We start from the raw sequence: 17,356 nt of genomic DNA on the forward strand, positions 1-17,356 counted from the left end.
CAGAGGTGGAAGAAAGCGGTGCTGGTGAGGGACCGGATGTGGGGAAGGAAGATAATTGGGGGTCGAACCTGACTTCTAGTTTGCGTACGGTGTACACATGCGACGACGAGAAAATACGTTTCTCACCAATACGTGGTAGAATTGCACCATACAGAGTGTAGCTTTCTGCTGAGCTGGAAATTCACTGCATTTGCCCACGTGCACTTAAGAGACAAAGAAACTAGCCGCGGAGACGATCAGTTGGCCGTGACATTTGGCCCATTGAGCCTCCGCTGGTGCCAGTCCGCCTGACCACTGGAATCAATTCGCCTCCTCGCCATTCCCTGCACTTTTCTCCCTCTCTCCATTTACATTGTTCCTCTCGAAATGCTTACAATGGCAAAATGTACTGAGGGTTGGAAAGTAACGCTACAGTCTTTTAATTGACGACGTCTTTAAGCGCCCCGAGACTCTACCCGTGTAAAGGGCGCTATGTAAATGCAAGTTGCTGTTCTCGTTGTTGGTTGTTGCAGTGGTATAATAGTGTAGTAATAGCTAATACTTGCATTTCATTCTGTGTTTTTTGGCCTTTTTATATATTTCCATTTTTCCTCCCACCTCTCTCGAAGATGCTAAGTAACTCCTCTTGCTGGGGCGGAGGTTAACCCTCTGCCTTACCTTATCGCATCGTCGCCACATCTCAGGAAATTACTGCAAAGTGTAGTGACTGTGTATCTGTGAACAAACGTGGCAGCCATATCCCACAAACAACTATGCAGTGAATGACCAGTTGTATTTGGGGGGGGATTGTTGGCCGGGACACCAGGAGAGAGAAATTCCCTTCTTTTTATCAATGGGGATCAATCAACTCTGCACATGTGAACCTGTGTAGTGGCACTGGCTGACATTTCAACCACAGCGAGGTGAGGGGTTGGGGTGGGGAGAGGTGAAGGAGTGGAGGAAGGAAAGAGAACTAATGGGGGCGTTCTATCTTCCCAAACTTTCCAACAGGGGTCATTGGATAGTGATTAGGAGCAGGATTCCTGGCTGATGTGAGCTTACGCCATTTTCGTACCTTTCTGCAGCTGTTTCAAGCTGCCGGCCAGAATGTTGTTATTTTGTGCCATATAAACAAAGTGGTGAACGGGTTTACATTTTCATTGCTGGCCAACGTATCTGTTTACATGTTTCAAGACATGTAAACAGATACGTTGGCCATCTCACCACTTGCGGAGGATGTTTGATTTGACGCGGGTTGGGGTGGGGTGGGGGAGGTGGGGATGGTATTGCAGGGAATACATCGAATCACACAGGAATATCGTTAATGCGTCAAATAGTGCGAGGGTGTGAGCAACGAGTGACAGGCTCGCAAAGCCTAGTGATAGGAAAGGACATGAAAGATAGTTTGGGAAGGAAAGAGCTGGATAGTCAGGTGAGCAGAGATTGGCGTAATCTAGCCTCGATGTGGCAAATGGTTCTCCCGGCCTGAGGGCAGAGTTTGTGGTGGAGGCAGGCAATGTTATGGAGGTGGGGGAAAGCTGAGCAGGTTAGAGCATGGGTGTGAGGTTTAAAGGACAGCTTAGGATACAGGTAGTCCACACAGAACAGCAACCATCCTGGATTTGAGGGTTGAAATATTGGGATTCATATATGTGAAAACTGATCCTCTAACTGCCCATATTTTGTTTGTTCAGCCGGGTGTCTTGACACATGTGGAAACCCATCATCATGCTTAAGAGTGTCCAAACCAAACTGAGAATTTCATGTATCCCACCTACACATGGAAATCCCACAGATATATTGTTGGAATGGAATGCGCACCCTCCCTGGAGGGACACATCTTGCTTACCTAAGTCCAGAAACTATTAGACGGAGGTTGGCAGGAGCCCAGGCTTGGGGACCCCAGAGTGTACACTGGGGTGACTGCTGGAGTCTAAACAGCTAAAACCGCATAGCACTGCCATTTGATAGCACTGTCTGGCAAGCTTTCCTGCTGCTTGTCCAGCTGGGAGCACTCTCCCCGTTAGGGCTTTGGCTTGCAGCGTTAACAGGCTCTGATGCACATGATGCCATTGTAGGGGCACACATAGATGCAAAATGGGAGGAGGTCAAAAGGCTTGAGTACCTCTGTGGTGACTTTCTGTGTTCAGTGCTGTACCATTTATGTTACTTGTGACCATTCTTCAGAGAAGGCAGTTACGCCCATGTTTCTGCAGAAACCATCTGGGTTTGGTCAGCATTGTCATGATCACTAGACATTACTCATGGCTTTTAAGGAATTACCTCATCCTCAGGGTTTCACTGTTCGGTCTGGTGGAGTGCAGTTTGGCTATTCCCATTGCTCAGCTGTTCGGTGAGTTTAGGTCTTGCACCTCTTTCAATAGGGAGATGTATCTCAGTTGTTCCTGTGGTTTGTCCAGATGCAGTCAGCGCGCATTCCCAGTGCAGTGACTCAGGATGTTTTCAGGGCAACATACATGCGTGTGGGCTTGTAAATCCCCAATCAATCTCTGCTGCCAACAGTGTACTGCAGGATAATAATAATAATCTTTGCGTTTGATATCGCGTCTTATCATGTCATTGAGATGTCTCAAAGTGCTTCACAGGATTTACTGTAAAGCAAATTAACTATTATTATGAAACACAGCAGTCGATTGTGCACAGAAGTGTTCTACAAACAGTTGTGGATTGAGTGACCAATTTATTATTTTAATTCAATTTACGGGACACTGCCTTCGTGCGCAATAGTCTGCCACATAATAATGTACTTTGCAGTGTATCCTGTGAAGCTCTTTGAGATGTCTCAACAACGTGATAAGGCGCTATATCAAATGCAAGGATAATAATCATTAAGGCGTCATGGTGTCCTCACAGTTTGCCCCACACAACAGTTTATGCATTCCTGAGAAAAGTCGTTTTATATTCCAAAACTCCATGACTGATATTTTATTGTCAGTAATGGAAAGCAAGTGAAAGGTGCTCTGCAGTGCATAATCCACATACGTTGCTGAGGGAGTACATTGCCTGTTGGCCTGTGTTAGCGCTACTGTAAGCAATGTCTGTGGTGTACATTACTTCTCCAAACATCAGTACAGCTGGTCCACGTGGACTGAACAATTTTACTTTTCTTCCTCAACCCCCCACACCCATCCCAACGTCCTTCTGATTTCAACAAGCCGACAATAGGGATTGAATGCTAACATTACGCAGACTGTTCCTGAGCAGGAAATGCTAGGAAAGGTTTTCTTGTTGGTGATCGTGGTTGTTTTTAATGGGAACCTGCTGTGGCGAACATGTGGCTTTGATCTATTTCCATCTGTCCCGAACTCAAATCTCTACCTGCTCAGGCCTGCTGTCCAAGGGCAAGGTATGACTGCTCCAGACCCACCCCTCCCCCTAAATTTGTTGTTGTGGTAATCTCTTTGTTCTCGCTTTCCTTTTTGCGGGTTGTCTACTTCTCTTTCCTTACCACAGATTAACTGCTCATCTCAGTTAAAGGTGTGGTTTTAAACTCTGTGGAATCGTCTTCCTCTGCTTACCGTTCAAGCCATGGTTGTGCCCCTGATGGTGCAGTGGATAGACCTGCGGTTTATGGCCTGGGAGTTCGCTGGTTCGAATCCCGATCTGTGCTGAGTTGCCTGGTCTCAACCCGGGATGTGTAGAGAGGCTCAATTGGCCCCGGACTTCCTGGGCTTAGAGAGGAGAGGGGAAGCAGCCAGGATTCCTGCTTCTGGTCCCTCCGTGGGCTGTGTGTGCGCGCAAGCGTGTCATGTGCGTGTGTGGGAAGAATCCCTTCCAAATATGCCCCTCCAAAGTGGTTAATTATACATCACGGCATGTGTCATCTGATGCTGGTGGCTTCTAGAGACGGTATAAAACCATCTCCCTCCGGCCTTCAGGACTCCAGAACCCCACAATATTTACAATATCAATAATGAACAGGCCACAAGCTGTCTCCTGTTTTGTTTCCAGGTGTTTTGTTATTTATACAGAGTTGCAGAGCAACATTAGCTTTTCTTCCTGCTGTCTCGCTCACTTTTGTTTTGTTTCTCACTCCATAATTGACTATTGTCTGCGATTACCTTTGTATCAATCACCCTCTTAACACCCTTCCCTCGCATTGACCAATGTGTTGATGATCCATTAGTTGCTTCTTTGTCCCTTCAGCACCTCTTCCCTTGCCTATATAAATGTAATTTGTTGTCGTTCGCTCCTACAAGGTCCGCCTGAACCACCTCCACCCACCCACTACCTCCTCGGCCCCGACCCCCAGATTGTCCAACGTCCTCCTAATGTGAAATGCGCTATGTAAATTTGAATTGTATTGTGTGTCTGGGCTTGGTGTGTGTATAGTTAATGTTTTTCATTCTGTTCTGCGTTCTTCTCCTGTTCCTACCCTATCCTTTTCTCTATCCTACACAATGGCTTCTTAAGAATTAAGATGGTGCAGAATTATGGACAACTCTTAAATTCAGGTTAAATTTGGAAGCTGGTTTCTTTTTAACCATTTTTCTAAATAAAGACTTGGATTTAAGACAAAGGCTAAGAATATCTGGAATTTCAAGCCTCTTGGGGTTCAGTTCCACATAAGGCTGTGCACAGCCCCTCTCTCCCCCTCCTCCCACTTTCATCAAGTTCCATTGCCTCCCAGTAAATTCAAAGGATAAGGTTTAAATAGCTATCAAGTGCAGTGACTGTGGGTAAACCCAGCAGCCAATTTGTGCACAAGGTTCCACAAAGAACCATGAAGTACGTGAATGACTGATTTACCTGGAGGCTTGTTGGCCAGGAAAACAGGAAAAACACACTTGTCTTTCTGAATTGTGTCATCGGATCTTGATGAAGAAGCAGACGGGACCTCAGTTTAAAGTCTCGTGCAAAGTACAGATCCTCCCACCTGTGCATCGCACTCCCAGTGCTGCACTGGAGTGTCATCCTTGACTGTCAGCTCGAGTCCCAGTGTGGGGCTTGGACCCACAACCTTCTGACCCAGCAGTGAGTGTGCTACCGATCGAGTCAGACTGAACACATCATTGACCATGCCTTCAGTCAATACTTTTTTATCTCTTATTTCCCTGCTACTGTATTCATTACATTTGCAAAGTGCTTTCGAGATGTCCTGTTACGGGAAAGGAATTGTATAAATGCAAGGCATAATATTTGGTGATGTGTGTATATGTACAAATCATGGTGTAAATATATACCAACTTGTGGGGTGGGGTAGATTAAAAAAAACTCTTGTGTTGAGCCAATTATGTGCTGTTTTTAAAAGCAAAACTCATGTTAAGTGAGTCTGTGTACAGCTGTCAGATTTACCCTAATAAATGCTCTGGCTCGTAAAGTTTCTCCTGCAAAGCCTGCAGTAATTATCAGGTTTCTTTACTTCTCCAGCTGTATTCCCAAAGGCACAGACAAAAGCACATGTAGACTCCTTGCCTGGTTTTAGGGTGCAGGGCGATTTATAACACAAGGATTATTATTATTATTATAAGCACAAGCCTGTTGTAGTGAGGCATGCCAGTGCACATCTGGCTTCCAGCAGCTGCAGAACTTTCTCTGTAAAATGCAGTCGATAGTTCTTTAACTCCTCCGTAGGAGAGCTGAGTGAAATTGACCAGACTCCCTTCACTTTAAGATCGATGAAAAATTCTGAAATCCTTGGGAATTCAAAGTTAATTAAAAACACATCCCCTACCCCCTGGACCGCAATGCTCTGTGATGGTACAGCTCTGCTCAGAATTACTCAACTGTTAGGGGATAGGTCTAAAATCACTTGTGTTGCTTGTAAATCGTGCAGGACTATTTTCCACAGCCTGCTGCAGTTGAGAATAATTGCTAAAGGGGCAATCTTGAAACAGGCTCATTGAACTGAATGGCTTCCTCCTGTCCCTTTGTTCTTCACTTTAAGTGTCCGCCCGGCTCAGTTGGCAGCTCTCACTCGCACCACTGAGTCCAAAGGGCGTGGGTTCAAGGCCCACGTAGGAACTATCAGCTCGCAGTCTGGGCCAACACTCTGGGAGAACTCTGATCTGCTGAGTTGTTGGAGGTGTCCTCCTCCTGATGAGATGTTAAACAGGTTCATGTAGATGTTGAAGTTCCCGTGGTGCTGTTCGTAAAGAGAAGGGAATTTTTCCCGGTGTCCTGGCAAACAGTCCCTCAGACAACATATTTTTTAAAAATTGGCTAATATTTAATTCAACTTACATTTATACAGCGTCCTTCATATTAGGACATCTCAACATGCATTTGATACAGCGCCTTATCACATCGTTAAGTAGTTTCAAAGTGCCTGATAAAATATACTGAAAAGTGAATTGACTATATTTTGTGGGCAAATTTGCTAAGTGCACCCATCCTAATTGGAGTTGCTATGATCCTTCCGATGATTATAGCATTAATCATCCTTGCACTGGGTAAAATAGCATCAAAACTTTTCAAAGTGCTTCATGGATAATTGATGACAAGTGTTAATGACTGCATCTGTGTAAACAAACAGAACAGTTAGTTTGCGCCAAGACAACTCCCGCAATCATCCATTAATCCAGTGGCCTATTTTATCTGGGGGATCGTTGGCCTGGACTCCAGGAGAAATCCCTTTTTTTTTGAATAGTGTCATGCAATCTGTAACATCCTCCTGAACAGACAGACGGGACCTCAGTTCAACTTCTCACCCAAAGAACAGCACCTCCAATAGCGCAATGCATACCCAGCACTGTCAGCCTCGACCGTGAGCTTAAAGAGTCAACTGGGAAGTTTATGGAACCTGAATCCACAACCATCTAAGCCAGAGGTAAGAGTGCAGCCGGCTGAGCAGTTTCCCCTGTTCTGGGCAGGTTGAGGCATGATGATTCTGCCTTTAGGAGAACACACTAGTAAAACTGGCATATGTCTGCATGTATACTATTCATTACGTTTTCCTCCCTGAATTTTTTTTGCGAAACGAGTTTGATTCCTTTTAATACCGGATCTCGTTAAATAGGTGTTCACTGATTATTGTTTTCCCTTCACGATGAAAGGGACTGGCTGGATATTACACGTATAAACATGTAGACAGCTGTGCAAATTTAGCACCTTTGTTATATTTCAAAGTAATCCAATTACAGTGCAGTCACTAAACAAAGCCCGTGGTATTTTATTGGGCGTTCATGTAGGAAAGCATTTCAGATCCAGTTCAGAGAGTGTAATACTTGTCAGTCTGAGATGGTCTCCCCACAAAGCCACTTAGAAAAGATTACAAAGCAAGTTTCCTTACTCCACACATCGCTGTTTACCTAGCAATAAGTAGGAAGCCAGATGTTAATCGATTGGTGGATTGCTTTCTGGGGGCAATAATCCTCAAAAAAATGTGATCACTAAATCAACGACTGTGGGACACTGATGTGCGCAATTGGCTGTCATGTTCCGCCCACAAAATACACTTGTCAATTTACTTACAATATAATCTGAGATGTCTCAATGACACGATAAGACACTACATCAAATGCAAGGACTATTATTATTATTATAATCTCTTAGGCCTGAAATCAGTTTGCAGCGATTTGCGTCATCAGCTCTCTGAACTCAGGGGTCGACTTGGTTGTCAAAACTAAAGCCTCTATAACTGACCACTGTTGGAAGAGAACTGGGATGTACGATTCAGTGGCTAATTCTAGTTTGTTGAACATACAGCCAACTTTTTGACCTCAAGATAGCCTTCACAGCAACAACCAGGCGGGCCATGATGGAAATACGATAGGGATGGTATGCTGGGATGATGAAATCATATGGCCAATTAGTCTTCTTATAATACACAGAAAAATACACAACCAATTGACTTTACAGTATATTCTGTGCAGCACTTTGAGACATCTCGAAAACGTGATAAGGCGCTATATCAAATGCAAGGATTATTATTATCCTGCAGTGCACTGCTGGCAGCAGAGAAACAACTGGAGATGTGCAAGTTCATTGTAAGGATTGTTGTTATTATTATGAAAATTTCTCCTGAAGGTTTAAAAATATATATTTTATACAATTTCTGGAATTAATGATTTCATGTCTCCCATAGGAACTGTGTCAGTGTCGGCCTATAGATGGGAACTGCTCTTGCTGTAAGGAATGCATGCTGTGTTTGGGCACCTTGTGGGACGAGTGCTGTGACTGCGTAGGTGAGTTCTCTCTCTTCTGTTGCCTTCTGTTTCTGCGCAGTTTATTGATCGGTTAAACGAGGTGGGGGGGAGGCAACGTCATGCGGAGACCAAGGTAAGGTGCCTGTGCAGGGCACCACTGAGGATGTAAAAGGTAGGGAAGAAATTCCAGAGGAAACGGTGGCATCGGAAGCTGTAATAATTGTAAATGATAATCATCGCATTTGGTCCTGTGCCGTTCCTGTTGGGAGGACTTCTCAAAGCACTTCACAGGATTGGTGTAGCGATTGGGTATTATGTAGACAAATGTAGGCATCTTTCTAACCACGCTCAATTGAACCTTTCACGCCTTTTAACATCTCGCTTCTCGTTAAAAGTTACCAGTCTTTACACCTGCAACGTTTGAACAGAAAAGGTTAAGATCCAGACAAGAGATTTTGCTTCTGATCTATAAATAGTTATCGGTTACTGTGTTTCTTCCCGCTGTAATTCCCAGGGCTAATTAGCCAGGACCGGCTGCAGTCATGTGAGCGTTCGTTCCCCTGTGGCTTCAATTAGCCGGAAAAGCTTAGTTTTGTGTTTCCTTCGTACGCATTTAAAGTCACTTCCATCAAGCCAGTTCGTTAGTATCCAACTGTATATAATTTAATACAGCTTGTGTGAGCCTGACAGGCTCTCGGGAGAAGTCGCTAGTATGTCTCCAGCTATGTCGGCACTGCCTTTATTATTTTAACCTTGACTTACACTATATCGTTCGAGATCTGTCTCTAAGCTTTTTGATGGTGTTCTTGGTCAATGTTCCTCCGCAGCCCCTCCCCTCTCCTTCCCCACCCGGCCACCCCCGCCAGCTCAGGCACTCAGCCAGTATTGTTAAGCGCTTTAAGAGGTCCTCCTGTGTTGAAAGACGCTGTGTAAACGTTAATGTGGATTCTCTTACACTGTATATCTCTCAAACCTCCTCGATGAAACATCAGTACAGATGTGCCAGGCATCAGCCAGGCGTGTCTTTTCCTCAAATCCAATTCAACCCCAGGAATACTGTACTACGCTCACTCCCTTTCCGGACCCATCCCTTGGGGGATATTTAATTGTATAAATGGCACTCATTTCACACACTCAAAAGTCTGGATGTGAGGTGGGGGCGGTTGCCAGAAGAAGCTCAGTGGTACCCATAACCCTCTGGTTCCCAATTCCAATGCTCAGCTGACCGAGCAAACCATCATGATGAAGATCTTAGGAGGGGAGGGGAGGGGGACAATAGCAATTGTTGCAAAACTTGCACTGCAGAGCTCCCCCCACCCCACCCTCCCCTCTCTCTGGTGCCCAGTGCGACTGCAGGCCATTTCTGGAGCTAAGCCCAAGAGCAATAATGGCCCTCTGTTTCCTCTTGAATCACTTTGACTTGTGCTACAAAGTGAAGGATGTCAGCAGACGGGGGAATTTAATCTTTCCATCTTTTTTATTTGCGCTCAGTGTCGCTTTCAAGCACTCCCGAGCTCGGGTGTACACGTGCTTCACACAGCATACATTTCTCTGTATTCCAGCCAAAAAGACACAGCACACTTTACAGCTGAATTACAATTACATCCTGGAAAATAAGATCAGTCTCGAGACCTTCCTCTTCGACCGGGCCTTCAGTCATCTTCCCCTTCCCAAACCCCTCAGCTTGGGTGCCAAAGCAGACATGTCCAGTGCCTTGGGACCTCCTGCTGGTTTGAAAGGCGCTGCAAAAATGTAATTTTTTACACTTATTTTTTAAACAAGCAGAAGAATGTCATGCCTGGCCTCTTGAGTGTATTATCGTTATTCATATTTCTTTGCAGGGATGTGCAACCCCAGGAACTACAGCGACACTCCCCCGACCTCCAAGAGCACGGTGGAGGAGCTGCAGGATCCCATCCCCTCCTTGTTCCGCGCCCTGACAGAGGGAGATTCGCACCTTCACTGGAACATCGTGTCCTTCCCCGTCTCCGAGGAGCTCTCCTACCACGAGAACCTGGTCTCCTTCCTGGAAACCCTGGACCTGGCTCAGCTACAGAACGTATCACTGCCGGAGAACAACCCTCATTCACAGCTCGAAAGCGAGAAAGGTAAAGTATCTATTCCAACAACATTTGTATTTCTACAGAGCCCTTCATGTAGGATAATGTCTTGGGGCACTTTGCGTTGGCCGGGGGTTTACAATTAGGAAGGGGCAGGTGACTACAGACGAGGTTGAAGGGGTAACGATCATAATCCTCCCATTTGGTACAGTGGCTTTCACATCAGGAAGACATCCAAAGAGATGCACATTACTGTGTATATACTGTAGTAAAATGCAGTGACTGTGTATTTTGTGGGCAAATATGGCAGCCAGTTTTGCACACAGCAATTTTCGCACAATCTGCCAATGAAGTGAGTGACAAATTTTATTTGGCGGATTGTTGGCCAGGACACTAGCCAGGATAAAGAAGCTCCCTTCTTTTGGAAAATAATGCCACGAGATCTTTAGGAGGGCGACACCTCATCAGAAAGACGACACCTCCGATGTTGCAGCACATCCATTACTGCTTTATCGGTCAGCATTAGAGTGTCAGCTTAGGTTAGATGAGCTTAAAAGTCTTGCGATGGGGGCTTGAATCTCCAACCTCCTGACTCAGAGACGAGAGTGATACCAGCTGAGCCAGGTAGATTTTAAGGTGGTCGTCAACGGGATTAGTCTCATCCAGCCAGCCCTCTGTGGTGGTCTCTAGTCCGGTTCTTGAGCCAGGTGGCCCGCAGTACTCCAGGGCACGGCTGATGACAGCACAGGCGGCCTGGCTCATCGGCAGGATCTGGAAAGGCAGTCCAGTCACTGGGGGCAGGGAATTATCCCACTCAGCTCCTGTTACTCCTGCAAGCCAAAGCTCTTGTTGCTTGGGCTGCTGCTGCTACTACTACACAAACCCATCCGGTTGGTTCCAGTGTTCACTAGCAGCTTGATCTCCCCAAAAAGGTTAGCTGCCTACTGCTTAATCGTTCTGATTCAAGCTAGAACTAAGTTTTATTTACTCCAGGAGGAGTGGGGGATTCAACACTTCGTCAGTAAGTTTCCAGGGGAAGGGAGGGCTAAAGAGAGACGCAGGTCAGGAGCAAATGGATTATATAAAAAACAATAAATAGAATTAACAATCCAACTTATTTTGAGGTGCCCTCCTGACGTAAAAGGCGCTGTACGTCAATGTAAAGTTCTTGTTAGTGTTGTTGTTTATGATCCAATATAGTTTTTTTTGTTGAACTTCGGTCTCATCTGTGAAATATTCTTCCCCAACCCCCCTCCCCTGCTTCCGCTTTCCAGTTATTTATTCCTTTATAGGCTTTCAGTGTTTTGTTTTGAGGGCCTCTTTGGGGCTGGTGAGGGCTCAATGATGCTGCATTTTAACGGGCTGAAACTCTAGAGCTCAGGCTGGGAGATTTACAGGGGCCACACAGGCCAGCCAGCTGATCAGGTTACAATGTTGTCTCTGCTCTTTTGCAAAAAGCGTATTTTTCTTGTAACTGTAAAGTGAATTGACTGTATATTTTGTGGGCGAAACGCAGCAGCCAATAGCGCACAGCAGTGTCCCACAAACAGTCATAGATTGAATGACCAAATTAGAGTATTATTATTTTTTGTTTATAGGTGGTAGCTATTTTAAAAGAAGAGTTCATTTAATTTAAAATTATGAAGTGTTTTGATATAGTAGCTAAGGAAAAACTGTTTCCATTGGCGGGTGTGTTGGTAACCAGGGGACAAAGATTCAAGATAATTGGCAAAAGAACCAGAGGGAAGATTTGGAGACTTTTTTTTACGCACACAGAGTGTTGTTATGATCTGGAATGCACTGCCTGAAAGGGCTTCAATAATAACTTTCAAAAGGAAGTTTGGTATTTATTTGAAAAGAAAAAAAACTCAAGGATATGGGGAAAGAGCAGGGAAGTCGGACTAATTGGGTAGCTCTTTCAAAGAGCCGGCACAGGTATGATGGGCTGTAAAATTCTATGATTCCCTCTCTTCTTGCCTTTGTCTCCCTTTCAGCCACATTACTCCTACCCTCTGGAACTCCCTCAAACCCTCCCTCTTGCCCTCCATTTCACCCGTCTTTAAAAGCCACCTTCAACTGTACCTCTCCTCACCACTCCCCCTGCATCCCACCGCTCTCGGTGTCTAGCACAGTTTCTGTAATGCTCTCTGGGATTACTCTATGTGAAAGGTGCTATGTACAAATTTATATTTAAACAGCGCCTTTCACATCATAGAGGATGTCCTTAGATGTTGAAATGCAAGTGGCCTGCAAGTTGTGGAGTTTGCAACTTTTTGGAGAACATAATGCTTAAGTTTTATGGCACGTGTACGTTCTCACTTAAGAGTGGGTTTGTGAACAATAGCGTGTGTTTATACCGCGCTTTTCAGGTGAAAGAAACGTCTCTCAAGGGGCTTTGCAGAATGAAATTTAATTAGAAATAAAACTGAAATAATGGCTTCACTTCTAGGGACGCAAACATGGCAGCGACATCCTATAGACAGCAGAGAGACGCGTAGGTTTGCGGTGACTTTAAGAGAGGAAATGTGAGCAAAGAAAACCAGGAGGAAACAGTCTGTTTGTGTGGGGCCCTGAATCCATGACTGCTTGTGCGACACTGCGATGTGTTTTGCTCACAAAATACAGTCAATTCATTTTACAATATATTCTGTAACAACTTGCATTTGCAGAGCGCCATTCATACAGGGTAACCTCTCGCAGCACTTCACAGAGGTGGAGCCTGACGTCGAACCGGTGGGGGGAGGTGACCATAGGCTAAGTCGAAGAGGAAGGTCTTGAACTGTAATCTGAAAATGGGGAAGAGGGGCAAGGCAGAGGGATTGAGGGATAGTTCCACATTTTCGGGGTGTAGTGGCTGAAAGCCTAGCCGCACATAGATACAGGTGAGCCTCAGTTATCTGATACAAAGGTAGACATGGGCTTGCCACACTGCCAGGGATAAAGTTTGGGAGAATCTAGTTGGTCTCTGCACTATTTACCTCTCCATGAAGCAGCCAGTCCCAATTAGTGTGGTTAATGGGCTCTCTCTACCGTTAGTGCTTATTCAGCCATTTACAACGTACAGTTTTGGGTTAGAGACTGGGAGAGAGTCAGATAGAGAGAAAGTCAGAGACGGAGTGAGACACAGAGATAGAGGAAGTAATAGAGATAATAAGTTATTCACAGAGAGAGAGAGAGAGAGAGTGATAGAAAGTGAGAATGTGTGGAGCAGTGTGATACTACAGTAACAATACAACTCCTGTTGGAAGAAACTTTGTTTAGCACAGTAGGCCATTTGTGTTCCGTGCTGCAACCAATTATGTGCTCTGATTCATTTTCCATAATGGGGCCGTTCCTGATTAGTCTGCAAAATCCTGTCTCTGCTGAAAACAGCCAAACTTGTGTGGGGTGTCCAATGTTGTTACGTTGGCAAGCACAGCAGCCAATCTGTGCCAGCAGCACCCACACACATAGAGGAACAGTCATTTGCATTACATTTTTGGGACTGGATTTGGATAAACTGTTTGTCCAAAGGACAAACTGTGGCTTATTCTGTTAAGAACATTGAAAACCATCGAGGAACAGGCGGAGGCCATTCAACCTATCAAGTCTCTTCTACAAATTTATTACATTTTGCCCGATCTTTTATTCCCAATGCCTTGCCCTTTCCCCATACGCCTTTACATTATGCTACCCAAGTTTTCGTCTATCTTTCTTATAAACATCCCTATTAATTTCACCTCTCAGGGATATCTTCACAACCTTCTGTATGAAGAAATGCTTCATGATCTCAGTTCTAACTCATAAAATACAGTCATCCATTTTACAGTATATCCTGTGTGTATCTGCATGTGTGCTCATGTGTGTGTATGTGTGCTTGATTATGTGTGTCTGCGCACGTCCTTGTGTGTCCATGTGTGTGTGATTATATGTGTCTACATGCGTACATGTGTCTACATGCCTGTGTGTTTGTGCTTGTGTGTGTGTCTGTGCGCGTGATTATGTGTGTCTGCATGTGTCGTTGTGTGTGTGTCTGTACGTGTAATTGTGTGTATCTGTCTGTGCATGTGCTTGTATGTGTGTGTGTGTCCGTTGCTTGTGTTTATGTATGGGTGTGTGTATGTGAGGTGCTAAGATCAGGCCTGACTGTGAGGCTCAGTATCACACTCACTGTCAAGGCTCACACCTGAAATAAATAACGACTCAGGTGAAGGACCAAGATCGGCAACCTTGGAACCATACATAAGGATATATTGTACTTGCGCCCGGCAGGGCGAAACCTTGGGCGAGTTGCCTTACTCCACATGCCTGATAATAATCAATAATAATAATAATCAAACAATAATAATTTGGTCACTCAATCCACAACTGTTTGTGGGACACTGCTGTGAGCAATTGGCTGCCACGTTTTGCCCACAAATATGCAGTCAATTCACTTTACAGTATATTCTGTGAAGTGCTTTGAGGCGTCTAGAAGACGTAATAAGGCGCTATCTCAAATGCAAGGATTATTATTGTTGTTATTGTGACGTTCATTCGTGTTCTACGTCAATTCAGACAAAAGGAATCTGATGTCTTCAGGAGGGGAGGAGAAAAATTAACAGAGAGAAAGCAAGAATAGCGAACGCTAAGATTTCCATGGACCCCTACTCGGATCTGTGTACATTTACTCCCCCTTTACACACCAGCTCCTTTTCCTTGTGGAGTTGTGGTTAAATGCTGCTTCGGGGCTTTCCTGCCCCCAAATATGTGGTAGCCATCTAGTGGTGAAGTTTGATTATTGAATGTGGCATCAAGGCAATATTATTGCAGCTTTCTTTTTATTATGTGGAATAAATAACATGAGATTTTTAAATGCTTTACAAAATGGTAATAATGATGATGATGATGATGATAATAATAAGCCTCGCATTCGATAAAGCGCCTTATCACTTTGCCGAAACGGCTCAAAGAGCTTCACAGCATTTGACCGTAAAGTCTTATTGACTGTATGCAAAACACAAAATACTGTAGGTGCTGGTAATCTGAAACAAAAAGCAGAAGTGGCTGGGAACGCTCAGCAAGTCAGGCAGTATTGAGGCCAGAGGGCTGTAAGGTCCCTAGCAGATATATGAGGTGCTGTTCCTTGAGCTTGTGCTGTGGTTCATTGGAACAGCGTAAGAGACCGTGGTTGGAGAGGTCAGAGTGCGAGTGGGAGGGAGAGTTGAAGTGGCAAGAAACCGGAAGTTCAAGGCTGTGCTTGCGAACAGAACAGAGGTGTCGGGCAAATCGGTCACCCAATATCGCTTCCTTTCTCCGTAGATGCTGCCTGACCTGCTGAGTGTTCCCAGTGACTGCTGTTTCTATTGACTGTATGTTTGTAGGCAAACACAGCAGTCAATTTGCAAGCAACAATTGTCCCACAAACAGCCGTGAAGCGAATAACCAATTTTAACACCCACTTCAATAGGCAGATGGGGTCTTGGTTTAACATCTCATGTGAAGACTGGCACCTCTGACAATGTTCAGACTTGTATCAAACTAGATTTGAAGCCGCTGGCGTGTGTGGAAGGGTGTTAAACTAATGTGGTGCAAAAGAGCAGTGAGATGTAAAGTTTGAGAAAGCGGCAGTGGTGGGGAGGAGATTTAAAGGTGCGGTTGAGGATCTTGAACTCGATCCGTTGGGGGGTGGGAACTAGTGGGGCTGGGCAAGGATGGGGGAGGTAGGCTCGTGGAGACTAGTGCAGGAGAGGACACGAGTTCTGGATAGTTTGCATATTGGAAAGAGAAGATACGGGTAATCCGTTGGCAAAATCTAGCCTGGACATGATGATTGCAAGGATTATTATTATTAATATGTGGATTAGTTTCATGGCAGCCTGATGGGAGAGGTTGCAGCTGAGGCGGGCAATGTACAGAGGTGGTGGAAACCTGAGCAAGTTGGATCATGAATGTGAGGTTTAAAGGACGGCTGGGAGTTGAACAAGTCACTGAGGTTCTGCACTAGCTCTCGGAGGTGCATCCATGTCGATTGAGATGCACACTGTCAGCTCCAGTGGTGAAAAGGTGCTGATGGGAGCCGAGTAGGAGAGCCTTAGAGGTGTTCACCTTCCATGTGTAAATCTGAGTACTGTTTACTATTGTTAACGTAGCCCTGTGTGTGTGTGCTTGTTTTCATTTCAGAGCCGCTCTGCACAGTGGTCTACTTCGATGACTGCATGTCCATCCACCAGTGCAAGAATTCCTGCGAGTCCATGGGCGCATCAAAGTACAGGTGGTTTCACAATGCCTGCTGCGAATGTGTGGGTCCTGACTGCATCGATTATGGCAGCAAGGTGGTCAAATGCATGAACTGCACCTTTTGAAGACAGGAACTGCGCAAAATATGCTTGCAACGGAGTGTATCGCACAGCCCTCGCTAGACGTGGAGATCTTTTTTTCCGTGACTTGTTTTTAATGGGAAATAATAAAGAGGATGGGAGGGAGGGAGAAAGAAAGAAAGAAAAAAATCAGGGAGGACACCTGATTGAATTGTGTGTAACGGCTCCAGAGCAAGAAAAGATTGATGGTGAAATTCTTGTTAAATGAGGTTTTGTGCTTTTTAAAAAATATATTTTTTTAAAGGTTTCTCTCCCCGCCCCTCCTCCCCCTGGCTAAAACTCTGCACTTCCTTCATTTTTACGCTTAAGAATGTATATGTAGATCAGATGTCAGGCAGTTGAAGCAGATGCAAGTCTTTCTAAAATCGCTTGTCAGGACTTTTTTTTATTAAAAAGGAGTATTTCTACAACGGATCTTTTGTAATTTAAACAAAAAAATGTGCCCCGTTTAAAAACAAATTGTGCCGAGGTATGTAGATATTCACATGATGTAGATTTACTGTCATTAAATTGATGCTTTCCTGATGTATTCCTCCACCAGCTACTTACTCAAAAGTCATTTTCGTGCTGAATAAATTGTTGTGTTACGACGGGGGAATGTGTAGCACATTGAGTTCTTTTGATCCAGAACGGATAAACCATTGAGCGCAGATTCGGATTTCAGCTTGAGTTCTTCCAGAAGTGACGTTCAGGTTTTTTTTTGAGCTGGTTGTGGGGGGGGGGTCAGATGTCTGACATCCATCACTGTGCTTAAGATTATCCAAACCAAACTTGAGCTCTATGAATCCCACCTTCCCGTGGAATGGAATGGAATACGCAACCTGCCTACCTAATTCTGGAGTCGCATTCGGTTTTAAATATATCATTTTGT

The 17,356-nt window shown here is 44.8% G+C and overlaps 1 protein-coding gene across 1 annotated transcript; it reads left to right on the plus strand.

The window, feature by feature from the left end:
• Positions 1–8,026: 8,026 nt before the first annotated feature.
• twsg1a (twisted gastrulation BMP signaling modulator 1a) lies at positions 8,027–17,083 on the plus strand (the record flags this gene model as incomplete). The annotated part of the gene is given in 3 exon segments (XM_042332035.1): positions 8,027–8,126; positions 9,929–10,195; positions 16,289–17,083. Coding segments are annotated over 3 exon segments (549 nt in total), but the record flags the coding sequence as incomplete, so codon positions are not given.
• Between the last annotated feature and the right edge of the window lie 273 nt (positions 17,084–17,356).

The sequence above is a fragment of the Callorhinchus milii genome, unplaced genomic scaffold, assembly GCF_018977255.1.
Source record: "Callorhinchus milii isolate IMCB2004 unplaced genomic scaffold, IMCB_Cmil_1.0 Scaffold2, whole genome shotgun sequence".
Lineage (NCBI taxonomy): Eukaryota > Metazoa > Chordata > Chondrichthyes > Chimaeriformes > Callorhinchidae > Callorhinchus > Callorhinchus milii.